Raw genomic sequence first — 27679 nt, 5'->3', positions numbered from 1 at the left:
AATATGTCCTTGACATATTTGTTGACTTTAGGGCGCTTTTGATTACCTACGTTAGGATAGGGTAGTTAAGCGCCTGAACCAGCTTGGATGCACGGATACAGATCTCTGGAGGAGCTATTTTCCGACCGATGAGCCATCTTGATTGGTGTGGCAGAGACCGTCGAGGTTTGGGTGGTTCGCGACTATCCGAAGAGGCCTGTGGTCCATTTATTTTGAACCTTTTAATGGATTCCCTTCTTCGGCAGCTGGTGCCGCACTGTAACTTCAGTGCGAATGCCGTCGACTTTCTCGCCTTTGCGGAGAGCCAGTTTTGAGCTGAAGTTGATCGCAAGAAGGAACAGCTATTTGATATTGTCAATAGCTGGAGCCGACGTATAAGAGTTGACATTTCGGTGGACAAAACGGTGTTTATGCCGCTCAACGGGTTAACGGAGTCAATCTTATGTATGTTGGACAGGTACTCCGCATCCTCATATGTGACTGAGGCCTTGGCCGACGTGCTGTTCGTACCATTTATCGTAGCCTATACGTGGCCTATGTTACTTTCGGGTCCAATATTTTGTACGAGACATCTATGTCGGTTGTGGGCCGCCAGGTCATGCACTGATTAGACGGACGCACTGCAGGTAATGATGGGACGCGCCTTCTTGACTTTGGGGTCATAGTGCGGGCTATGAACTTCAGGTTAAGAAAGGGCATAGGCATTCCGCCATTTACGGGGTATATCGCGGACGGTGACACGCAAAGGGGCTTAACTGAATGAAAACAGTTGCTGGGGGACAAAGTCCCCGTTGTGCTAATGGGAGATAATCCGGACTTCGGGCTTTATCTGAGAATTTGCGCGTGACGGTTTTAGGAGGCAAAGGCGTGCAGATTAAGCAGTGCGTCAATGGTCACCAATCCATAGTAGTATGGTAATTCAACAGGTGGTGGCTTTGACTGGAGACTTAAATTTGGTACCACGGTGAGCAGAAACCGTTTAAGCGTGGTCCAACCTAATCATGCGGCACGGTCCTTCTGGGAGCATCGTGGTGGGTTTGGTTTAGCACCCATATGTGGCGTTGCATTGCCACTAGGTGCCGGACCCAAAGTAGGCGTCGAACCCTACCAAAGTGGTTAGTGTGTCCATTCCGCACTGCCGATTAAATAGTACGCAATGCTTGCATTTTCGGGATTCAGATCAACGATCTGCTGTGCGTTTGACACCCAAGTTAAACATCTACAGACGTTATCTGAATAGTGAAATCCCTACAAATCAACCCCTTTACGCGAAATTTTCGTGTGTGCCATTTGTTCGAAATTGACTTTTTGATGCAAATTTGTTTTACAAGTCGAAAACGTTGTCGTGTTAAATTTGCTGTCCGGCAGAGTATATACGTAAGTAACTTAATTATGTCAATACCTGCAGTTGTGAAACACCTATACCTATACGAAAAAAATTTACATAATTTTTCATAAAAAGCTTTTAATAAACTCTTAAAAATGTTACAAAAGTAATAAGAGCATTTAGTTCATATCACAAACATACTTCCAACACATAAATATTTCATTAAAAAAATGCAACATTGTTTTTACTTTTGCACATCATTTGCACAATTAGCTTGAGCGCTACACAAAATTAATATTAAAAAATATATAATTAAATATTGTCTGTAAACTCTATTTGCAAATATTTCATTCCGTATTTCTTTTTTATTTTTTTTACAGATTGCATTTAACTAAAGTACATATTTATTATTATACTCGCATACAAACATAGCGGCGTGGAGTCAAATATGCATGTTGGCAATTGTGGTCATGACGGCGTATGCAAACAGACAACAAATAAAAGCTACAACAGCAGCAAAAAAACCACTCATTGCAACAAAATTCATGCTAAAAGCTATAATAGTTAATAGTAATAACGAAAATAAAAACCAACCACTTGATAAGTGCAACTGTGCCGATACTTGATTGGTAACAGCAGCGACAACGGCAGCAGCAGCAGCAGCAAAGTGGCAATAAAAACGTTTAACCAATCAAATTAACAATCATTAAAATATTCATACAGCCGTGAATAGTGAAATACATACTTAACGCACAACGAACGGTTCAATGTGTAGTTGAAGAGAGACCACTAATAAAATAGTTACATAGCTTACCTATACTCAAAAGCAGCTAGAAAAAAGGGTAAGTGTGGGAAAGTGTTTATTAAAAAAAAACTATTTATTATGAAAATGCAAAAAAAAAACTGTATCTATCAGAGGAAAATCATAAAACGTTTACTTTTTTGTTATTTCATAATAACGTTGAATATGTTGCTATGTAATAGCTGCAGTTTTTTTCATCCTTGGTTGCTCTATGAATTATTGATTGGTCTTAAAAGCTATTAATAGTAGAATGCGGTCGCGCATTTTTAAGGCAATTATTGTAATGAAAGGGCGCGAAAGTTGCTTTAGGTGTAAAAAAAAAACAAGTTTTACGTAAATGTTTAACCCATTAACGACGAAGGGGTATTTAAATACCCCCAAAACACAGTTCATCCAAATCGCAATATCTCGGAGACCGTAACAGCTATGAGACTGATTTATTTTTTGCAAGGTTACGAAATTCTGGTGTAAGTTACTGTTTCTATAAAATGTTACGGAATTCCGAATGGTTTTTGCCGTTTTTTTAATCAAATGTGGTAAATTGAAAAAAAATAAAAAAAATATATTTGCCAATTCGTATAAAATTTAAAAGTTAGTAGAACAAGGTCAAAATACATGATCAGTTTGCCTATAGTATTCTCTAAACACAGCAGGAACCAAAAACTTGATCACGCAAATGCACTGGGAATCTGGCTCCTATGTCTTGGAGGGGGTATTTAAATACCCATCCGGCGAAAAGAGTATAAAATATTAGATTATATTGACTTTAACATAACTTTCTTAGAAGGAAAAAAATGAAGGTCCTTCTGTATTTTTTATTAAAGAAAAGGAAATAAGTAATGCAAAATATATTATTTATTATGAAATATTTATTAGTGAGATCTTTTTATCTTTTTTGCATCGGGTTCAACTGCATTGTGATAGTCAGAAAAACATTTTTTTGGATGAAGCAATGCGTTACACTTTTTACATCCAAATTGAGTTTTTATGCCGCATTGACGACAGCGGGCGCGCCGATCCAATGTTTCTACAATGTGATTCAAACCGTCTGTCCTTTGGCCTCCATCTCGGTTGGTTATTCGTCGTTTACAAGTACGTACATCAGTTACCAAAGCTTCAGCAACTTCCACACGGAAATCGAATTGATTCATCGGCTTGAACTTTTCATATTTTGCACAAAACACTTTCAGTTTCCAGGCATTAACCATAGCTGCATCAAAAGCATTCGTTAGCAATGGCCAATACCACTTCTTTCCACGAATTTTAATGCGATAATTGTTCATAGCATTGTCGAACAAGTCTACGCCACCCATGCGATGATTGTACTCGTGAATGAGCAACGGCTGGGGAACAGTAATCATTTTCTTGCCTTTGCGATCATATCTCTTAACATGGCGTAGTGGCTCATGTTTAAGAAAGTTTGACATAATAGTTACAACCTGTTATATATTCATCACAAAACAAAAGAATATTATACAACAGAAAAAGTTAAAAAAAAAAATTATTGTATAAAGAAATTACCGAATTGTCATTCCAGCGTGTAACTAGTACTTTGTTATTGCTATCAAATACGAAATCAGAGCTTCCTCTCGATCTTTTCTTCATATCATTAATGCACACCAAAGGAGCATAATTAGTTCGATTATCACGCACAGTGCCCGTTGCGAAGTACCCATTACAGCTCAAGCGACGCATCAGCTTATAACTCGTAAAAAAGTTATCAAACGTCACATTGTGGTTCTCGGGACGTTCGAGATGGGACAATAATTGGAGAACAACGTTTTCTCCAAGGCTATAATCATTACTGAATTTTGTAGCTGCACCTGCATACAGTATGAACTGGTAACAGTAGCCATCGTCCGATGTCAAACACCAGTATTTGTACCCAAATCGGATTGGCTTGCTTTTTATAAACATTTTACACGAATGACGTCCATAATAAGCGATCATCTGCTCATCTATGCTTAAATTGTGGGAGAATACGCCGAACTGCATGAACTTTTTATTCAAAGTATCATTCAGCGGCGATACTTTAGCAAATTTGTCACTCGGCCGAAGGTTTTGGTTATCACAAACGTGTATATATTTCTTGATTTGTTTAAATCTGTCTCGGCTCATAGATCTCTTTATATATTCACAACCTAGAGATTCCCTATTAGACCAATATGCTGGTATGTTAGGCAAGGTATGATAGCAGTAATGTACAAAATGCCAAGGAAACTCTTTACTTCGTCCATTGTTGTGACAAATTCAGGATCATTATTTTGTGCAGCATACTCATTTGTGCTATCTGCAACAAGCATAAGTACCTCATCATCTATGAAGCAATTCCACAACTGAAGTGGAGACATTGATCCTGAATGCACTCAATAAGTAATAAGTTTAAGAAAAAACGCGAGGCTACTTACCAATCTTCTCATATAGCTCCTTATGTGAGCTTGCAGTATTATCAAAAGGTTCCTTGCCAAACTCGTAGTTTTGCCGGTGGCTCCACTTTGGGTTTTGTGATTCAATCACTTTGCGAGTTTCTTGTGCCGCTTTCGATGTGGATGGCTGCAAATTGAGACCGTCGTCTGCGATTTTCACCAAGTTTTTATTGCCGTCGTTATATATATATTCCACTTCAAAACTGCCGGCTACTTCTTGAGGAAACCTTTCGACATCTGTGGTAATTTGAATATTGTCATCTAGTTCTTCCGTATCACTGACAGCATCCACTTTTTCAGGTGGCGCAATAATGATATTTATTTCATCTGCATATCCACCGGATTCATCTTCGTCACTCCAACTATCTACTTCTGCCTGTAGTTCCAAAGCGGTTAAAAACTTTTTTCTTATCATTTTTACTGATCAACACAAAATTTTGGTATTCACTTATATGCACAAAAGTTATTTTTCAATGCTGTTTTGATAATACTTTCATTACACAACCTATATCAGCTGTTTGCATTGGCAAAAGTGTGCTGCCATACTACGCATTTTATATATGGTCAGAACTCAGATCTGACGGATGGGTATTTAAATACCCCCCGAAAATCACGATTATGGTAAAAGTTATATGCCTGAAATTTAGCAAGACAACTTCTATGACTTATATAAGCACTCTGATAAAATTTTAATAAAATCACACGACGGGATCTATGAGCAGGCTTTAATGGGTTAATAGTTTACGCTTTAACATACATACAGATATTTTATGCGTTGAAAGGCTTTGTTGGCTATTGAAAGTATTATGGTTTTGTTTGGCTGCGCCATTTATTAGTTTTCCAAAGATCCTATGGATGTGCATTTTGAGCGTTTTTACTTTTATTTTTCGATACTTTGGATTATCAGTTACTTAGTGTTCGCAAGGCAGAAAAATTGATACCAAAAATTAATTAATTAAAGTTTATCTCACTTCTAAGGCAATCATTTAATTACATTTTGAAGACATGAAGCGGTTCAGGGTTCGTGGCAATTTAAAATTTTTAAGCAACAAGCGAACTGATATCTTGCACTGCACTAGAGTTTATCGAAACAGTCAGAAATTAGTAGGAATGATGTCCGAAATAGATTGCAAGTGTGGCACTACTACTAAACCCTGCCTAAATCGTTGGACTAACGATAGGCTCACGAAACGTGCTGTTGAAACACCGTATTATTTTCAATTTTGGAAAAGAAAAATTAAAACTTTTTTTAGGCTCAAAAATTTTCCTTTTAAAAGTCACTTTAAAAGGTCTGATTGAATAAGAAATTAGCTTGATATTTAAACCAACCATGAAAGGTAACATTTTTGAAACTTTCTTTTTTTTACCATTCCAAAACATGTAATGAACTTTTTAAGACAAAAATTTGCATGCATTTTTCGCAAGAACAACTGACGACGATGATTGCAAAGAGCATTTTCTATGCATCTTTGGCTCTCGCTGGACTAAGGGGGCATATTTTTTTTGGTCAGATATGTTCCAAAATGATCAACAATATTCGCCGGCCTTCTTCAATTTTCTAAGATCCTTTCAGAAATCATAAAGGCTAGAGAGCGAATTTATTTTTTAGTTTTCTGTAATCATACCTGCTGCCTTGGGCCTGAGTTACGAAAAGCCGTCATTTTTTACTTTGATTTTGCCATCCATTTACCCATGCCAAAAGAGTAATCAGCAGACTTTAAACTGGGAAGAAATCTGCCAAAAGAAATCAACTAATGTTTATACCTGACTAATAACTAAACGTCTCAAAAATTTTAAAATGATTTAACTCGATCATTTTAGTCCAGAATTCATTGGATGCTGTCAATTCCTTCTTAGTCCTTTGCTTGAAAAATGTACTTGTAAAACTCAGCTTTAACAAAGAGGGTTGGTCGATCGAAGCTTTACGAACCCATAACAGCAATCCAAATCCTCGGTAACTGAAGGAAGGACGATTGCCTCTTGTAAAAAGGCGTTTTAGTGTGATCAGTTGCCCCGGAAAAAATCAGAATTGAAAATTTTGATAGGCTGCTGATAGGGCATAATACAAAGAACCAATTATGGAGGAACGTTTAGTGAAGAGTGCAAAAAATAGACAGGCAGTATTCTTGAAATACTGGACGAAGACAAAGAAACGTAATTGACCAGTCGGTTCTACCTATAGTTATTACGCTGCGCCATCTTGATCACTGGTTTTCAATTTTTTATTTTTTTTTCTGCTGAAACTAGTGGACTTATATAAAACTTTTGATATTTTTTGCGGAAGTACGAACGTTTTCCTAAAGGAAAGGAAGAATATGCAAATCGGCAACGTTTCTATCTTAGGTGATAGAGTTGTCTTTCGCTCATCCATTTCTTGCGGAGCTAGGCATGAGCACTGTTTATCTTAATAAATAAACTATGCCCAGGCAGCCATACTGCTGCCCTTCTTGGCAGAGACTATACTGTTATTTTCTTCAACTCTACATTTGGCGTTAAAATTAATTTTGTATTTGAATTTATAAGCGATTCAACATCGCCCGAAATGTGCGCTTTCTAGAAAACTTAAACACAATTTACACAGGCGGTTTTGTTGAAAGCGATATTGAGTAGCTTAGAAAATCGCCTCATGTAATTGCTGCTTAAGTGATCTAGAACGTGCTAGAGTAATTAGACTCAGCAGGGAGCTAAACGTATTTTATGTTATACCCTCGATACCAAAATGATTGAGTAAATACCTAAAATTTATTTGAAAATTTTATGAAGTAAATTTCCTCGAAAGAATATTAAAGAAATTAAATTTTTACGAGATTTAAATTTGTAATTATTATCTCAGTCGACTAATTAGTTAATTAGTTTCTTTCTTTGGAAATAAAAATATGTAAGTCATTTGACATGTCTCTTATTCTCCGCTATTACGCTGCAATCTACTAACGGATTGCCGTTAAAACTTATAAGGTCCATGAAAAAAATTCCATTGAATTTATGAGCGCGTGAATATTTTCCACAAAGCATAAAATTTTAATTTTAATTTATTGTTGGCGAGCAAATGACGACCAATTATGAGCCTCAAAAAAGCGGAGGCGTCTTGTTTTATTATTGTCTTAGTTGCAGGGAAGGCATGCTACAACTCGGCACGCAAAAGCCACGCCACTATCAAAATGACTTGCTGCACCGCACCAATGCACACAAACACACACACACACGCACGCATACATATGTACGATGAGTACACAACATAAAATAGTGGAATTAATAGGAGCCCAAATGAATGAGCCGCGTGCATCTGTTGCGTCCACATGAATGCGTATGTAGATGTGTGCTGCCATGTATGAATGTATGTAATTTGCGCATGCAACACAACTCCAGCGGAATATACAGCAGCCACAGTAGCAAGTAACAGCTGCTTTGTGAGCACAAGCAGTGGCGCATTGGCTGCTTTCTGTGGCGACTGTCGCGTTGGCGTGCGGGCGTAGTGCGACTGACTTGACTATTGGACCGACGCGACGGCGCATACGCTTGACAATTGCGTGACAATTATAATTGCTGCTCGACGTTGAGTCGCCAATGCAAGCGTTGGTTGCGTCCTCCGATGTGTTTATAATAATTGTGTGCATCTGAATATATGCACGTATGTGTGTATGTGCATTTGTCTGTATGCATACATATATATTACTTGGCTTTCCATTCCGTCACGCGTTCCAAAATGCTCAGTGTTGCATGCATTTAACAATTAAATGAACAATGCGCCATTGCACATACGCACTGTGTTGAAGCATTGAAGCAGCAGCAGCAGCTCCAGCAGCAGAAGTAGTGGCATAGCAGCGCAGTGGAGACACAAAGCCAGTGCCAGGCAATGAGGCAGTGAAGCAGTCAAGTGAGCGCCATCAACTCATTCTAGTTAAATGCAGCATTTCCAACTTTAACTTTGCTGCAGCATAAATTTAATTTGATGACAAAAGCAACATAGCCGCATTTGTTGCTGCCTGTAAGTAGTTGGCTTTCGCGTCGCTGTAATTACTGCCTATTTCATATTTAGTCTACAAGTGCAAAGAAAAATAAACTCAATTAAGCTGCTGAGGCAAGTGGAGATAAAAATAATTTTGGCATTCAAGGTTTACATATGCACATTCATACTTATATAGTACATTAGAAACGCCAGCAAAAACAAAAACTAGATCTTGAGTTTTACACACAGTTAGTAGTTTGCACCTGAAAGAAAGTTTGCTCGGCCCCTCTAGTTGAAATGTACACTCCGATATACCTAAAGAAGAATGAAGCGCCACAAAATTTTCCACTCTTACGAAGGCCCAAAAACCCCTACTTCGGAACATTTTCCACCACCGGTTATTGGTTAGTTTTGACTAAAAAAAATGCTGTGTTTGGGTTCCATGAGCTTTGTGAGTATTTTTCTGCATAATCTTTATCTCAGTATCAATCTCAATCTCAATATCAAACTGAATCTCACTGTCAACCTCAATCTCAATCATAATATCAATCTCAGTTTTAATCGTAAATTCAATCTTAATCTTAACCTTAATCTACATTTTAATCTTAATATTAACCTCAATCTTAATCTTAACCTTATTCTTAATCCTAATCTTGGTCTTAATCTTAATTTTAATATTAATCCCAATCTCAATTATAATCTTAATCTTAATATAATCCGAAATCTTAATTTCAAACTCAATCATAATCTAAATCTAAATCTTAATCTTAACCTTTTTCTTAATCTTGATCTCAATATTAATCTAAATATTAAAATAAATCTCAATCTCAATTATAATCTTAATCTTGACCTTAATGCTAATCTAAATCTATATCCATATACATATATCAGCCTTAACCTCAATTTGGGTTTCAAACGAAATCTTCACCTCAACGTAAATCTTAGACTTAATATTAATCTTTATCTTAATCTTGATTTTGATTTTAATCTTAATTTTAATTTTTATCGTACCCAACCACCTTTTCATTTGGTTTGATTGCAGTTTGAAATTAGAGCCTAATGCTGGGTTTCCACTAGGCATTAAATGGCAAAAATGACAAATGATAAAGTCGGGCATTAAAAAATAATCGTGTCATTACATTGAAAAATTAGTCATTAAGTTCATTTCCACTTGGCATTATTTTAAATTGCATACATTTTTTGTAATTTCAATGCCTAGTGGAAATTCGGCATAACGCTTTTATAGATTTTTCCAAAAACATCACTGTCTCTTGCCAATTATTTCCATCAAGTGTAGGCAGATTTTCATGAACCTGTTTCGTTCATTGTATTTGTGAGTATCTACCCCTGCTTTCGCCCAACCCCAGATTTTTGGTAACCCAAAATTCATACATTTCGTTGCGGTTGTTCTTGTGATCGCAGTGGCACTACTAATCCCTTTCTAGTCTATCAATCCTGGACGCTAAGCTTACTTAACGCTAGGCCAGGAAACGTGCTGTTTCAGCGAGATCGGACCAAATGGAAAGGCGTGTTAACTGAGTGGGTCTGAGTGGGCAGGTGGGGTGGTTGGTGTCGCGGAAGCAGTCTTCACAAGCATACAGGCCTTAACTGTGCCAGAGTTACCCGGGTCTCTGGTGGCAGCTGAAGTTCATCGCAGCGATGGCTCCAACTCTTCTTCTTCTTCTTCTTTATTGGCGCTGTAACCGCCAAGGCGATTTTGGCCGAGTCCAAAAAAGCACGCCAGTAATTTCTCTTCTGTGCCAACTGTGCCGTAAATCTTTCTCTCGAAAACTCCAAGAGCCGCTTCATCAGATGTTTTCAATGTCCATGCCTCCGCGCCATACACCAGCACAGGCATGATGAGTGACTGATAGAGTGTGCTCTTTGTACGACGAGAGAGGACTTTACTTCTCAATTGCCTACTCAGTCCAAAGTAGCACTTGTTGGCAAGAGTGATTCTCCGTTGAATTTCAAGGCTGACATTAGGTTTGTACCACACGAGCCCAGAAAGCGTTCCTCATGCAAGAAAAATGGGTCGTAGAGAATACCTTCCACTTCTGGATCGTAAATGTCTTCTTCTTCGTGCCCGAAATAGCCCGGACTTTTTCCAAACAGAAATGTGTAAGAAGTAAATTTTAAATAACAGCTGTTGTTTGTTTACATCCGATAGCAAATTTTGTAAAATACAAAAATGGAAATTAGCACTAAAGGTTCAGAAATGTAGGTACATATTTTAATAGCTGTATAAGATAAATATAAATTAAATCATTGTTTAGAACTGGTTTGTTGTTTCCGTGCACGAAAAGTGTTTTTTTGCGTTCCTCACACTCTGGGCACTTTTGGCACGGGTTGACAAATTTTTGACACTTGAGAGAGAGTAACTTATTTTGACGCTCTAATTACCGAAACAGTCTGGAAAGCGTGTGGAACAAACCTATTATTATTGTCTACTTTATCAAACTTGTAACTGTCAACAGTGACGTGTGTGCCAAGACGCGAATGTGCTGACTGTTTGTTTGATAACAGCAGATACTTCGTCTTGTCCTCGTTTACCACCAGACCCATTCATCCAGCTTGGAAAAGGCAGAATAGACTTCGCGGTTTTTGCTTCCGATGTTTTCGATTCGATGTTATCGGCATAAGCCAGCAATTGTACGCTCTTGTAAAGTATTGTCCCTGAACGGTTCAGTTTTGCGGCTCTTATTATCTCCTTCAACATCAGATTAAAAAAAATCACATGAAAGGGGTCACCTTGTCTGAAACCTTGTTTAGCATTCTGATGGCTCCAATTACGATAACAAAAAAAAAGTCATGGAATACACGCGAAACGAAACCTAGAGTAGGTTGTAGCTATGGTCGAGTACAACATAAAAATAGGTTCCGTATATTTCCTGAACTCTCCATTTTTATTTTATGTAAAAACAAACGTTCCAAAAATATTTAGAAAATAGGTTTTATAGACCTTTGGAATTATGTAAAATATTTTTAGACTTAGCTTGTGGGGAGTTTTCATCGGTTAAACTTTAATAAGCCCCACTTTTTCTTAATTTTTTCACCGTTGACCATCGCTAATTTTAAAAATTTACATAAAAGTTGCCAAATATGTAGTGTTTATCTAAAATAACATTTATTTTCGAATAATCTGGTACCTCATCTTATGCAATTGCATACAAAATGTCGAAGTTAAGCAATTTAAGAAAAAATACGTACTTGAATTTATTTGTGTGTATGTACCGGACTTTCAGATTTTTTTTGAGCAGTGTGGCTAAATAAACAATTGGGTATTGTTATTGGAAGTCCCCTGAAGAGAACCAGAGTTTTCCGATCGTAAAATATTGATTTTCAAGAATTCCATACCATTACCACGAAAATTTGTTTTTTCTCCATATAAAATACATGGAAAACTTTAAGCGCTTTGGGCGACCTCTAAATAGTTTTTGATTTCAAAATAAAAAATTGGGGATATATTTTTTCGATATGGAAAAATTCTATGGGGTGAGAGCATTAAAATTCCGACTTTACTTAATTTGGACCACCCTAATGTAAATACATACATACATGCATGTACATACGTTTGCACATATGTACATACATACATATGTTGGCGCGTCGATAAGCTTGTGCGTGCCCAATTTTGCTTTCAGCTTCCTAATAATTGAACTAATGGCAATTTCAATTAAATACGATTTGAAATAATGAAGTAATGCATTTTTTGAGTATCTCCGAAAATTATCCAATAACACCAGAAATGGAAATAATGTTAATTGAAATGAAAATGAAATGCCGTTAGTGTGTTGCTGCAAATAACCGAAATGAGGATGGGAAGAAAAAATAAATTTGTTTGTTAAATAGCGGTCGTGCGAGCAAGCAGCGTGAGCTAAATACTCGTAAAATATAAAATGTGGCTGCTGGTTAAATGTTATTTTCGTTGGGTTTTCTATCCTGAAATATCATAATCCAATGTTATTTAAATAGAAAAATATTTAAACAGCTGTATTTAATATGTGATTTATTTTTTTTGGTTGATAAATTAAATAGTGAATTTTCGCATTTAGCGCAACTCTATGACCGCAAGCTGGCTCAGTCTATGCGGATATTAATTAGAAAGGTTTAGTAAAGCAGAGAGTAATTAATATGTGTAGACAAAAATATTTCCGACTTAAAATACATACATATATTTATTTACATAAAGCACATTTTTGCAAATTTTCAACACATTTATTTTACTACATTTTCAATACAAACAAATAATTTCTCTTATAAATATCGTGTTTGTTGCTTAATTAGAGCAGGTTATAAATTAATGAGTTTAATTTGGCTAATAGTTGCAATCTATTATTTGCGGTGTAGATTATGTGATTATGAAAAAAGAAAAAATAAAAAAATATAAGTGAATGCAAAAAAGGGAAAAATAAGAAGTAGCTAATAGCTTTAATGCGCAGCGAAAATACCAGATGTATGTATAAAAATATGATTATGAAACAAGTTTTTTATGCTCTTAACATAGAGGATTTATTTGGCGTGAAATTCTTGAATAAACTTCATTTTATTCTGTATTTAAGCTTAAAAATTTTGGAATATTTAAAAATAATTGAGCAAAATTATTTGCACAGAAATAAAGGTCGTAGCTACCAAAATGGAAAATCCATAGCTAAACAATTTGTTTTATGAAAAAATATACCTTAGTTGGCATTGTTTGTTTGATAAGTAAGTAGCTCACAATATATAAAGAGGCTTCCAATAAAGGCGGCTAGTAGATATTGAAATGGAATAAAACAGGCTGTGCATGAGGTATATTATTCTGGTAACAGTTCGCCACAGTTTCTTATCTTGGCATGTATTCGAGTTTTTCAATTTTCAATCAGTCGGCATTACGCGTATAGGTCGATTGTGGCTTATTTGTATGTAACTCCACAAGAAAATACCTAGCGGGGTATAATCGGATGATCCTGCTGGCCAGTTCACGTCATCGCGGCGAGAGATAACAATACCCTCAACTCCTTCATACAGAATGTGCATGGTGTCGTCTACTGTGTGGCACGTAGCACCATCCTGCTGGAATCACATGTCGTTAATTTCCATATCGTTCCATTTTGGGTAAAATAAATCGGTTATCATTGTTCGGTAGCGCACGTCGTTGACGTTGAAAGCCTCACCAACTTCGCAAATAACTCCGGAATAACGAAATTGAAACTTTTTGCATTGCCACCTGGTAAACTCTGTGTGGATTCGGGTCGTCGGCCTCATACACAGACACGTAAACTCCTTGCTCTCCACCTATTTTCCACAACGTAGTCCTTGGCCTTGAGGATTGCAAATACCTCAGCCTGGAAAACCGAATCATATTCCCCAAGAGAACACAGTGAAGCTTATCCCCATTAATTTCGATAAAAACCCTAGATCCCGGCCTAGAGTCCGTTTTGGAGCCATCAGTTAAGATTCGACAATGTGTAGAGTACTATCATGTGGCATTTTACAGACACAAGTGCTCAGATCTCTGTTAGTGTTATACCAACATCCATTTCTATTTAGTCTGCAGGTGGTCTTTAAGGCTTCCCACGTATAAAGATACAAAGTCACGGTAAGTGCATCAGTGCGCCAGGACTACATGTGGATAGAGGACGAAAGAGCTTCCTTGGGCTCTCTGAATTTGAGGATACAAGGAAGCCTATGGCTTTAGAAGCTCTCGAAACGGGGAATTACTCCTGTGCGAATGTCCCAGCCTCTGAAGGATGGAGTAAAGATTTCCCAGATTAATTGGTAAGGTTCTAAAACTATGAAATCATAGTTTTTACTTCCCTCAAAAGCAGTTACATAATTTTCCCTCAAATAAATTGCATGCCATTAAAAGGTTTTAAAATTAAATAAAAAGCCACTACCTTCTTTGCTGCAAATGTATGTAATTTTAATTAATTCAGTACTAAGTACACTCCACATGGTATGTGAGAACTACATATTTAGTACGGTGAGCATTTTTCATTTTCATTTTCAATTCACTAACGACAAATTTTAATTAACATTAAAAGTTGCTGTTGGCAACACCTTTTAGTTTTTTCAGCATTTTTTTCTTTGTATTTCTATATTAGATAATTCACCTTTGTACTTCCTACACCGCTTCATAGCAACGTTACACGCTTAACGAAGTATGTAAAAACCGCTAACTAAGAAATACAGTTGGGAATTGCAACAAATGCACAAATGTGCAAAGTATGTACATATGTATGTATGCACAATATGCGCTAAAGTAATTAAATTCTTGTGCTTCAATTAAAATTGTATTATTAAAAAATTGTTTTATAAATTTTTAAATTCCATAAAATCTTGCGCTCATTCATATGATGTAGATGTGTAGGTACATTTGTATATGCATGTGTATGTATGGACGCAATTTTCGCATACAGAGCAAACGAAGCGAATTGAGTGCAAATGAAATGGGTCTGTGCCGCTAAACTGCATCCCATTACAGTTATAAGCGCACATACAAATAAGTAAGCAAATGTACTTTCGTATGTACATTCATGTGTACGTATGTATGTATGGATATTGGCGCGTCATGTGTGCCTGCGCACGGCAGCATTTTCATTTTCATTTTCATTTTCTTATTTCTATCGCTTTTCAAGTTTTCATTTGTGGCGTAAAATCTTTGCCAGCAAAAGGAAGTAGAAAATATTAAATGAAATCAGCACCAAAGGCGAAAAGTGCTTGGAAAAAGGTAGAAAAGCTAAAACATAAGCAGCAAAACCACAACGGCTGTCCACAGGCTGCCGCAAGCCAACAGCCAACGGCTGCCAACACAGCTGCCTACAGACACCAATAGCAGCAGCGGCTGCTTCCTCGTTCACTATCAGCACAGAGCAGCCACGTATGGATGCATGTACTTATGTATGTAGTTACAACAAGCGCATCGGTGCAGCAGCAGTGCCAGACTTGCATACATATGTATGTGTGTAAACTAGGGTGGTCCAAAAATGCATGTGAAAAAGTAAAGTTGGAATTTTTATGCTCCACCCCCTATTTGATTTTTTTATTTTGAAATCAAAAAATATTTAGAGGTCGCTCAAAGCGCCCAAAGTTTTCCACGAATTTTATATGGGGAAAAAACAACTTTTCGTAGAAATGGTATAGAATAGTTAAAAATCAATATTTTTCTACCAGAAAACTCTGTTTATCTGCAGGAGATGCCCAATAATAATACCCAATTGTTTATTTAACCATTTTTTCGTCGCAATTATAATTTAAAGGTCCGCCAAAAACTCACAAAAACCCCGAAAATTGCAATGGGGCGAACAATAAAAAATCGATAGTATTAAAATATGGTTAAATGAATAATTGGGTATTATTATTGAAAGCATCCTGAAGAGAACCAGAGCTTTCCGATCTAAAAAATATAGATTTTCATGAATTCTATACCATTTCTACGAAACATTTTATTTTTCCCATATAAAAATACATGGAAAAATTTGAGCGCTTTGAGCGACCTCTAAATATTTTTTGATTTCAAAATAAAAAATTGTGGTATACTTTTTTTCAATATAGAACAATCCAAGGGGGTGAGATCATTACAATTACGACTTTACTCTTTTTAGACCACCCTAATGTAAACACCTTTTTATGCGATTGCCGCTCTGTAGCTATCAACCTCCTCATCCTCATCCTCTTCCTTCAGGCGTCACTTGCCCGTACTATACCTTGTTGTCGTTGGTCGTACTTACATAGCTGCTGCTGCTGATGCATCCTTCTCCACATGTTGCTGCTGTTGTTTTCGTTTTGAGTTTTTCTTTTTATTTTTGTTGCTTTTGCAGTTGTTTTAGTGTTGCATTCCGCGCATAAATTTCAGCCACACTTAAGTGATGTCTTGCGAAAATGGCCTATCCAGCGCCGCTGTAAGTGTGCATAAAACGCGAGTATGTGAGCCTACATATACCTGTGAACCTGTGAACATTAGGGCGGGTCGAAAAAAAAAAACAAAATGTTTGATACGAAAATGGTATACTTAGGTCTTAAAAGGTGCTATTTTAATACCTTATTCTAGAAAAGAAATCCTGTTTCTATGCGACAATATCTTCAGTCTGCGGGATGAGCTCGAAAAATTGAAAACTAGTGTGGGAATAACAATTTTTAAAATTTTTACAACGACTTGTGTAGATCAAATCCGAAACTTATTTGCTAACATAAGGTCAAAAAAAATAAATTTGGCAAATTAGTATTAAGTAACATCAATATTTAAATCAATTAATCTTTCTTTCCTATCTAATTTATTATTTGATTGAAATATTGATGTTACTTGCTTCTAATTTGGCCAATTTGTTTTTTTTTTTATGATTTTGTTATAGAAAATAAGCTCCGGATTTGATCTACACAAGTCGTAAAAATTTGAAAAATTGGTAATCCCACCCTAATTTTGGATTTTTCGAGCTTATTCCGCAGATTGAAGATGTTGTCGCAGAGAACCAGGATTCTTTTCTAGTATATTGAAGATATTAAAATACCAGCTTTTAAGACCTATACAAGTTTCGTATCAAACATTTTATGTTTTTTGACCCGCCCTAATGAACATACATATGCACCTACAAATAAAGGTAGATGTATGTATCTATTTATATAGCATGCTGCATGCATAAACTGTTTATGCGCTCGATGCTATGCAGCTTTTCTTGCATAAATACTACATCCCTGTGTGAGTAACTACGTATGTGGCTTTCGCACAGCATCAAAGCGACAACGTGATGGCGGCGGTGTTTAAAAGCGCATTTCTTTTCCTGTTAAATCCAACACGAGCAGCATCACAATTTAAAACAACCAAGTCGTATTTGATATGCTCTGGTAAGAGGATTGTATGCTGGGAGCACTCTGGCGGCGAGCTCAATATAAGCGACAAAAATGAAATGCTTACAGAAGCGCATATATTTAGTATTTCGCTCAAATTTACAGTGATTCGGAATAATGGCTTTTATAGAGCGAAATGTTATTAAAAAAGAAAATGATGTAACTTTTGAGCGGGGCTTTTAACCATTACTTGCGGGGGCGGAAACCGGCATAAGGTTTATATCTATCGGGAGTTTTTCATTAACTACAAATTTAGACTACCAGATCAGTGTAGTTTTCCCCAGACAGAAGCAGCTAGCTAAAGTGCTAACAGGGCACAAACAGGTACAAGACGTACAGACCATCCACGCAACGAACAGAAAGACGTGGCTTCCTTCCTACTTCGTGTCCTTGTTTTCCCCTCCGCGGAATAGTGTCAGTTTCGAAGTCCATTAGCTTCTCGGAAAGTTATTGGGTTTATTGTTTATTTAACTGTCGATGCTGCTATACACAGCCCAGATGTATTGTCGACCATAAATAGGTTACTGGGCAATTCCGGCAACTGTATTTCAACTCACCATGGTCTTTCGAAAGACAAAAGTTTTTCGTAAGACAATTGTCAGTTCTGGCTACTATATTGAAAGCTATTTACTGTCTTTTTAAAGACTAATTGAAAGATCTGCTAACAAGGAGGTCTTAGCGTAACGCTGTTCGCCTTTAAGAAATATGCTTTTCAAATATTAAATTAAATTTAATAATATACATAAATATTTTTCATTTTGAAACCAAAAAAAAAACTAATAAATAAAAGAAAATTAAATTAGAAAAGAGAAAAACAAATAAATGAAATAACAATAAAGCAAAACTAAATAAAAATATTTGCAAAAATTAAATGAAGTTAAAAAGTATATAGCTTTCTTTTTAAAACAATAAAAAGTAAATAAAAATATTTGCAAAAAGTAAATTACGTTAAAAAATACATATCTTTCTTTTTAAAACAATAAAATCTAAAAATTAAAAACTGAAAATTTAATAAAAAAAAAAATAATACTTAAAAAATAATTGAAATAAAAAAATATATATTTATACTTTTAAAACAAAATCTAAAAACCAAATTAAAAAAGATGAAAAAATATATAGTAAGAATAGAATTCTAAAAATTAAATGAAAAAAAATATATATATTTTCCGCTTAAAAAATTTAAATCTAAAAGCAAGAAAAAAGTTAAATTGAAAAATAAAAATATTTAATCATAAATAGGCAATATAATAAAAAAGGAGATATAATAATAAAATACGTTTCTAAAATTAATTGACTTAACTTAAAGTAAATTTTTCTTTTTGAAACAATAAAATCTTAAAAAGAAATGTAAAAATAGGTTTCTAAAAATTACAAAAAATATACATATATTTTTCTTTTTAAGACAATGAAATCTAATAATTAAAAGAAAATAAAATTAAAAAAAGAAAACATTATAATAAAAAAAAAGTTCGCTGCCCGAGGTTTCGAACACGAATCTCTCGAAAAACACACACTTGTCTCACTCGGCCATTGCGACTGTTGGAGCGACGCGAGCTAAATGACATACATACAAGTGCTTTCGCTCAAAATTAATGAGAAATCTTTTTCCCTCGGCTTTTGTACCAGAAAAACAAAAGTCTTTCGAACTATCTTGCAATCTGTCTTTCATTTGTCTTACGAAATACTTTTTACTAGATTTGCCAGAATTGCCTTGTAGGCCTGAACTACATACATTTTTGGTGGGTATTGCCCGGATATTGCCACACTGTTTCAGCGGTTTGTAAGATTAGAGGTGGAAACATTAACTCTCCTTCTCGAAAGCTGTTTATTGTTTGCGAATTTCAATATCTAACATTTTGGATTGCAGTTTAAAAGAAGCTGTATCTGAAAAATATTTGCCTTACCCAAATTGACAGTCGTTGTAATAGAAGTTCTCGTTTTGTATACGTTATGAACACTTTCATATTTTTAAGGTGGAAATTCATAAATTTTTCCTCACGCAACAGGATTTTTCATGGGTATTTCCATAATTTTTATCCACTGTACCACTTTTTCGCGGAATTATATTGTCGAGTGCACTAAATTTAGTGCATAGCTTTGAAATCGCAATAGTTTTGTGCGCATTCGTGATGTGAATTTTCACTTTTTCATTTTTTATTTGCACAATTTACTTTTCCCACCTCCAGGCGCTGGCAGTGGCGGCTGCCCGTTTATGCATTTTCTCTATCACATTTCGCTATCAACTTTTCTGCTGCTATTTGGTGGCATCAAATTTCTTGTGATTTGTTTTTATTTTTTTTTTTTGGTGCTCTCATTTTATTTGAAAAATTTGGCTGCTGAAATCATTTGCAGCTGCATTTGGTGGGGGGTTTTGTATAGTCGATTTCTTTATGCAGTTTTGTGAATGCGACTGAGAAGAGGGGAATAGGTGTTGCACGCGGGCAACTAGTTAGCGGCGGAGATGATTTATCTGTATAGAAATCTATCAGTGGAGGTGTGACTGTGTGTAGATGGTGTGCTTTTAGAGGTGCAAAAACAGTGAAGTGTGTTAGTTAGCGCTTATGGTACGTTCTTTTTGCAATTGGCAGCTCATGTGCATCATGTGGTTGAGCAATTTTGTGTACTTCTATTTCGGCAAAGCGCCAATGTGTCTGCGTGTATAGAAAATTTTTTTGGGAAAGTGAATTTGTAAGTCGTATGTACGTACGCTTTTCGAATGCTCGCAATTTCCTCTTAATTTTTGTGCACAGCATTTAGCTGCATGTATGTACATAGTATTTACATTAGACCGTAGCACATTACAAGCAAACAAAAAAAGTTCAGTTGTATTTTCGCAAGACAATTTCGATGGGTAAGTACTAGAACGGAATACTTTAGATCCTCTCTCCTCTAGAAAAAAACATCGATATAACATACTTTATTTAGAAAGAAAACCTTTACTTTCAGCCAAATATTTTTTTTTTTTTTGGAAACTGCATTGCAAAAATATTTCATTCTCAGGCATGTGCGACGAACGTTTTCCCGGTACAATCTAATGTACATACATATGTGTATAACCACATTAGGGCGGGCCATTTTTTTTACTATGCGCGTATAGAATGGGAGGATTCTACGTTTAACCCTAAAAAAATTCTCCGAAGAAACCATAAGTCTAAAATCACTTTGGAGTTCGTCAAATTGCGAAAATAGGTTTCGAAGAAAATGTGAAAATTTTCACTATGCGCCCTCTGGTGGAAGTTTTAAGAAAAATATACATAATTTTAGAAATGGATTCTTCATGCATTGGATGTTTTTATACAAAATTTAAGGACTTCCTTACGCCACTATAGCAAAATGCTAAGAAACCTATTTTCGAAATTTGGTAAACTCCATATTGATCTTAGACCCATGGTTTCTTGGGAAAATTTGCTTAGAATTACACGTAGAATCCTTCTGTCATAAACGCGCATAATCGAAAAAATCTTCCATACAAATTGACCCGCCCTAATGTACGTAAATCGGTATGCCCTCCACAAAATAATAGATTTCTGGCAAAAAAATTTTTTTGTTAATAATCAATTTTTTTCCTTCGCATCTCTAACAAAACTACTCCAAAACTTATGGAGTGCTGCCAGTTTTTCGCTGGCTGAGACGCGGTTTGCAATGACGCTTTTTCTACAGACTCTCATAGAACTACATAGCTACATATATAATATACAATTTTTTCAGTAGGTTTTTTTTTTTTTTTTTTTTTTTTTTTATCGAGCGCTGTACCACATCCTACAATTTTATTTGTCTGGTGTATGCATTGCGGTTGTAGGCGAGACCATTAAACTTTATTGAGCACAAATTTTATGCTTCACATGTCGGACATGCCTAGCGCCTTGGGACAATATGGCGGCGTCTAAGACAAGAGTCTTAAGTGTCTGGTGTTTAGTCGAACTACTTACTTAGCATTGCTGTAAGGGTAAGTAGTTCCACCTCGCCGATGATACAGTTGTATGCCTTGAAAGCAACAACACAATTCTCCCCAAACAAGTGAGTTGTAAATTTTGCTCAAATGACACAGAAAATTCAATTGAAAATTTACGCTTGAGTTTCATGATGGCAATGAAAAGTTCAAGAGTAGCGCACTAACAACAGTGCCGCGTTCGTAAAAGAATTCTGCATGCGAAAAATATTTCCAAGAAATTTATTATATTCCTTGCTCACTTTCTCACTCAAGGTTCCTACTTACAGTGCTTTTTGATTTACTCCCAATCGATTTGGCACTACCATACTGTTGACTATAGTCTTTAGACTACAACTACTATTTTCAAGTAATAATTCTACCATTATGACCCTGTAGGGAAAAATGTGAGTTGATCTTTGAAGTAGTGGCAACTTTATTGCATCTGTGATAGTATCATTGTGGAGAAGTAAGGGCAATAAGAAGGTACGTTAGCAGAGGGATAACACTTGTTCACTCCTTCATTTATTCATTATGCACTAACTGACTCAGTCCCTGACTTACTCACCCTTTTAATCATTCCTTCACTTAACCACTTACAAACTTGCTCAGTCATTCAGTGAGTTGTTAATTCACTCAATTAATAATTCACCCACTATTTACTTTACTTACTTCACCAGTTACGCACTCACACACTCAATCCCTCACTCACTCACCCACTGAATATTTATTACACTCAATCAAAAAATCACTCACAAACTTATTCACTAACTCGTTAATTCACTCACTTATTTATTTACTTACTCACTCACTTACTCGTTTAGCAATTCAATCACCTGCACGCTCATGTTTAACTCACCCCCTCATCAACCCACAAAATTACCTTTCTTATTCGCCATTTCACTCCCTCACATGGCCACTGAGTGTTTTACTCACTTACTCGACCATTCACGCACTCACTCATTTACTCACTAATTTTTCTCTCACTCACTCATTTACTCACCCATTTTTTCTCTCACTCACTCTTTTACTCACTCATTTTCTCTCTCACTCACTCACTCAATCACTCGTTCACTCAATTACCTATTCGTCTAATCACTGACTCACGCACTCCGGTTACTGCAAATTTGAAAATGCCTGATTATCCAAGCATAGGTAAACAACTCATCCCTCAAGAATTTATTCAAATCATGGGGACTTCTTCTTCAGAACTGGGCAAACAACACTGAGATTTCACACATGGGGCATACTTACATAAGTTTTCATACTGGTATTTTCTGCACAGTAAATAATTCCGAAATACTAAAGGATTTCAACAAAGAGATTTTCTTCTAGTTCGTAACTATCAAAAAAATTACCTATCTGGGCACTTCCGCCACTGCCCAATATACAATCGCGCATACATATGTTACTTATATTCGTAAAAAACTCAACCGCTTTTTGAGCGAAAAAAAACAAATAGTCTCGACTCGAAAGCCACTCAACGCACGCTATTGGATATTCCTGCACTGTTTGAATATGTACTTACCCTGCAGAAAAAAATTATCAATTGATAAAAAATAACCTACTTGTAGTTAGCTTTTTTGCGGGATTTCTATAAAATATATAACTTGTAGTTAGCTACAAAAAGCTAACTTGAAACAAGTGGACAAGTAATGCAGGAGTAAAGCTCGAGATTGTTTTCTTTGAACGCGTTTCTATTTAAATATCCTGCACTTCGCAAAAACTTTTTCGAATTGAGGACAAATAAAAGGAAGATCGAAATTTCATATTATCATTTTGAAGTTATGTCTGACGGAGTTCGAATATGGGACCACCTACAGCAGAATATGCAAACAAATATGAAATGTGATAAATTATATAAAGTAAATAAATAAATAAAAAAAAACAAAAAAGAAATATTTTGTTTTTCCTATTGATATTTTATGCCCAAAAGTAGTTAGTTACATCAAATGCAGAGGTAACCACCCTTGACTACATCTAATGTAGAGGCCATCGCCATAGAAATATAGTTAGCTTTCGTGAAAGAAAATATACAGATAATAAGTGACTTTTAGCTCCTTCCTAATCAACTTAAAGTTATCTTATAGTTAGATACATTTCCTGCAGGGTACTTACATCAGCGAATATATCATCTCAAATACCATCTCACTATTCTTTAAACCACCGTCAACGCTTTTTCGCAGGATACTTCAAGGCGCTTTTACTCGCGATCAATAAATAAGATTTATTGAGTGTTCATACATTTCGCTATTCCATTTCTTCCGTGCATAGACTTCTCTTTTACACTCTTTCTCAAAACTACACGAACTTGAGTATCAATATACGTATCATTGAGTTCACAGCAAAAGTAATAGCAACAATTTAAAAACCACACTAACTGCATAATAAAACTATAAAGTATCTGATGCTGCTATTTGGGTTTGCTCCTTTATGTGCTATTTGCTTGGCGTTCCAAAAATAGTTTTGCAAACATTTTTTTATTTTCGTATATCTACGCCAGCTAGCGACCTTGAATGTGTGAATAAGTTATGAAGTGGCATCATAACAACAAATGTAGTGGTATAAGTTTAAGCGTACTGAGAAAAAAAAAACAGTTTTCAACCCCTACTTATTATGATTGTTTTACATGCAGCGTCTTTAAGTTACTTCGTAACAGCAATGACGTTAGAGTTTGCCATGGAATATGAAAACCAAACTATGTTGGCGAATTCTAAGAAATGCAATATTCAAGGCGCTTCTATGACCTTCGAAAGTTTTTGCATGTTCAGTTGGAAGAAGTTGGCAAACATGGTGACAGTTTGTATGGAATTACAGTAGATTTTGAAAATTTCACGCCATTATTAACAGTTCGAACAGGATGAAGGAACGGTATGTAGGAATATGTAGGATTCCTCGACATTCCTGCACTCAATTATTGAGTGGATCGTTGCTGAAGTTAGCGCTTTTATCACAGGTTCAAAGATAAGTTTTTGATTCTAAGTTGGCAAGGGATGACGCCAAATCTAGTTCGGATTTTCCGTTTAGAACCGCGCTTCGGTCAGGGGAGTGGCTTCAAAGAAGTAGGTTTCGACGAACTCCGTGATGTGCCTCTACGTTCTATACCGATTCTTGGAACCAGCCTGTTGGACCAACTGCGGCTTCTTCGAGTAACGTAAGGTCTAATTCGAAAAAATAATTGGCAAGTTTAAAATTTTTTTTTAATGAATTTTTAGGTCGAAAATATCAGCTACGCGTACAAATCCATTTTTTTGTTTTAAGTGGGCGAATAATTGATTTAAGCTAAATAATTAAAGAATTCAGCACACAAAAAATTTCGAGTTCATTAAATGAAAGATACTACAATGGCATGGCTTATTCGCCAGACACCTTGACTTATTATCTCTACTTTTGCTCTTTTTCAAACAAGACAACGTAAAAATTATAGCAGACATCTATGAAAGACATACAAGTGCGAGCATAACATAAGTAACTAATGATATAACTCAAACACAGCATTTCCATTGCGACATTAAACTGATTGCTCTGCGTCACTTTTATGACACTCAGAGCCCGGCGAAAGAGAAGCACACAAATGGACCTTAGTTAGCCCAGTAGGAGGTATGAAGTGTCGGTGAATAAAGCAAACTTTGTTGAACAAAATCTCAGTACCTTTTTGCTAAAAACGAAATTTTGCTTTAGGAAGTCTTCCCATTTTAAGGGAAGCGCAATAAAGTAATAAAAATAAAACGTTGCATAAACCAGAGTAAATATTTGAACAGCACTAAAAGGCGGTTATTTTTCGTTAGGACTCCTGTGCGAGCGCAGGTCGTAAAATTGACGCTCCAACAAAACGAATCGCTTTTAAGTGTGTGGGTATAAATTACCTACTAAAAATGCTGATAGCTTGAATTTTCTAGTTGATAGCTAAGCTTCTCGCGTTTATGTAGCTAAAATGCACTGGAAAGTACGTAACACCAAGATTGGCGAGGGCTATTTGCGGTTGCCTGATAACTCAAATGATATATGTATATACATATATGTATGTGCATAAATATGTATAGTAGTAAGTGGGCTGCACGCATACCAAAGCATTCATAAAGCATTTTATTTTATTTCTGCAACGAGTGTTTTTAGCGTAGCGTTTGTGTTAATATGCCCTTAGGCGCTAAAGTGCTAACTGACTTTGGTCGCAATGTCTGTTTGTTGAGTAGCAGTTGCTTTTTAACAGTTGTTACTATACCAGCAGAAGCTGGTTACTGTCTGGACCTAGTCAGAACTGAGTCATCGGTTGGATTTTCAATTTTTTAAAAAAATTTTTTTTTTTTTGTCACTCAACTGCTTGTTGTGTCTGCTCGGTAGTGGCATGTGCGCTTTTTTTGAGGAAATGCTGTTCACAAATATTTATGTACATACACATAGCATATGTACTTACTTATAGTTTTACGTAGCTATGCAGTTTAGTAAGTCATGCGGCATGCAGACAGTTTTAAATATCATCAACTGGCTTCATTCATCAACTAAATGTTTGCAGACTTTTTAGCTGCAATTTTATTTTAAAATTTTACTATCTAACGCGAGGAACCAATCACATATGACCGATTAACTAAATACCCAGTAAGCAACCTGATGTTCGCTTCTGGCTTGGCTAAGGCCACCTTCTTTCTCCCAGTACTTACTGCGTTCCGAGTTTGCTCACCAGCTAATTGCAAGCCTTGAACAAGGCCATCTGAGCCCGCAAAACTATACCAGTTCCACTCTAGCAGATAACGAGCCATTCTTGTTTCTTCATCAGTTCGCCGGTGACCTTCTATTTTACGAACTCTCAGCGATCTAGTATCCAGCGCAGTGTTTCCGTGATTCTTACTACCAAGAACTGATGACTGGCAAAATACTCTTCTACATTTTTGTAAAGGATCATACTACCGGAGCGTGACCAGATGACCATATGATTATCTGAAAAAATTGGTATTAAATCGCTTCCTGAAGTTAAATAAATAAAATAAATAAATAACGTTCGAGGTCATTAGCTCCTTGGTATGAAGGAGCTTATGCCGATTGCAATAAAAAGTGTGGTGCCGGATCCACAAAAACTGGCGCCAGTTTGTTAGGAGCTTACTCAAAGTTGAATATTTACTAGAAAACTGTAGTCTATGTTGGCTTTATTTCGCACCAGGGTTATTATTATTATAACATTAAATTTTCTCCGTTCGCACGCCACACCACGTCACGCTACGTCGCGGAGCTTAGCTCCTTTATATTTGCTTTCTGGATGACGGTGGTCTCTCCACCTCATAGACATTGATTTCTAGGCGGACATATGTACAAGCGAAACCGAAAATTATACCAAAAACACTACCTAGAGAGCTTCGATGGATATCTTTTTATGGCAGCACTGCTGTGCTTGAAGTTAAAGCCGCCAGAGAAGCGAGAGAAAGATGTCTCCTTTATTCAGAGTCAAAGAAAATTTATGTCCAACGAACAAGAGTAGGAGGGTACCCGATGGTAATAGTGTCATTTGGTGAGGTCGAGCTCATTATAACAAAAAATAATAGTATTTTAGACTTTTAGGGGCTTTTTAAGATTAAGAAAGTTTGAACGAGTTATAAATATTTAGAAGACCCTAATTTTAATTGCCTGGTGGCTTTCGTCCACTACATTTCCACATCTGGTTAGATTAAGTATTAAAGGTTTATAAAAATTTATTTAATACCGGGTCTCTGTAAGCACTTTAAAGAAGAGTTCTGGCAGGTGCGACTACAAGCTAAATTCTGCCTTCTCTCTGCTTCTCTTCTCATATGCATCAAAGTATTTTTTGTGAATATGAAGCCGCAAAAAAAAGATGTCCTCTGCACATCCAAACGTACCACAGACAGTCCAGAAAAGTAAGTTTCATTGTCATATTCTGCAGGAAACAATCAGTCGGGAATATGGGTACATACATATGTATCTACATAAGTATGTATGCATATACGAACAACTGATTGCACTCTACTGTTACTCATATTTATATAGCGTCGCCGGTTTTCTGGCACTCGCTGCAGCTTCAACTCCGTTAACCCTATCTTCCCTCGCTTGCTGCTACTCCTCCTCCACCTCTTTGTGTCCCACTCATTTGCCGGTTGAACTGTTTGAAAAACTGCCAAAAAGTTTGCCATCCAGTCAGCCAGTCAACTTCCTGGCTACTCCTCGGTTTTGTGATATGGTTTGTTTTACTTTTATTGGTTTATTCGGAATTTCGTTTTTGTTCTGTATCTTTTTCCTGCACTGGCATCTAAATGAAATTGCAAAATAAATGATTGTTTCTGATTTTATGCATTTCTCAAACTTTTTGCAGTTAATTCAAACAGCTAAAAATTGCTTCATCTGCTGGGATACGAGTGAGTATGCTGTGTGTGTGTGTGTGTGAGGGTACGCGGGCTGGAAAACATCACTTGCAGTTTGT

General features: G+C 36.2%; 2 protein-coding genes across 2 annotated transcripts in view; one reads left to right on the top strand and one right to left on the bottom strand.

Annotated features, from left to right (window-relative positions):
* The window catches only part of LOC118738944 (chondroadherin-like protein), a gene marked incomplete in the record, with an annotated part of 572834 nt that overhangs the window by 526649 nt on the left and 18506 nt on the right, over positions 1 to 27679 (top strand). Inside the window, 1 exon segment of the mRNA XM_036469997.1 lies at positions 1761 to 2169.
* Positions 1391 to 4046, bottom strand: LOC118740109 (piggyBac transposable element-derived protein 3-like). Its single transcript, XM_036471602.1, has 3 exons — positions 3651 to 4046; positions 3100 to 3568; positions 1391 to 1425 (listed from the first exon to the last, which is right to left on the bottom strand). The coding sequence occupies exons 1-3, from the start codon at positions 4044 to 4046 to the stop codon at positions 1391 to 1393; spliced, it is 900 nt and encodes a 299-aa protein (XP_036327495.1).

This window comes from Rhagoletis pomonella, unplaced genomic scaffold (genome assembly GCF_013731165.1).
Source record: "Rhagoletis pomonella isolate Grant_MI unplaced genomic scaffold, Rhpom_1.0 Rhpom_scaffold_00005, whole genome shotgun sequence".
Lineage (NCBI taxonomy): Eukaryota > Metazoa > Arthropoda > Insecta > Diptera > Tephritidae > Rhagoletis > Rhagoletis pomonella.
This window is presented reverse-complemented; position numbering and strand designations above follow the sequence as displayed.

Excerpts from the sequence above, each read along its gene's own strand:
- LOC118740109 (XM_036471602.1), bottom strand. The coding sequence starts at position 4,046 with ATGTTTATAAAAAGCAAGCCAATCCGATTTGGGTACAAATACTGGTGT. Across the intron at positions 3,569-3,650 it reads CACGCTGGAATGACAATTCG|GTTGTAACTATTATGTCAAA; the intron begins GTAATTTCTTTA and ends AATATATAACAG. Across the intron at positions 1,426-3,099 it reads CATAAAAACTCAATTTGGAT|GTATAGGTGTTTCACAACTG; the intron begins GTAAAAAGTGTA and ends TTTTTCGTATAG.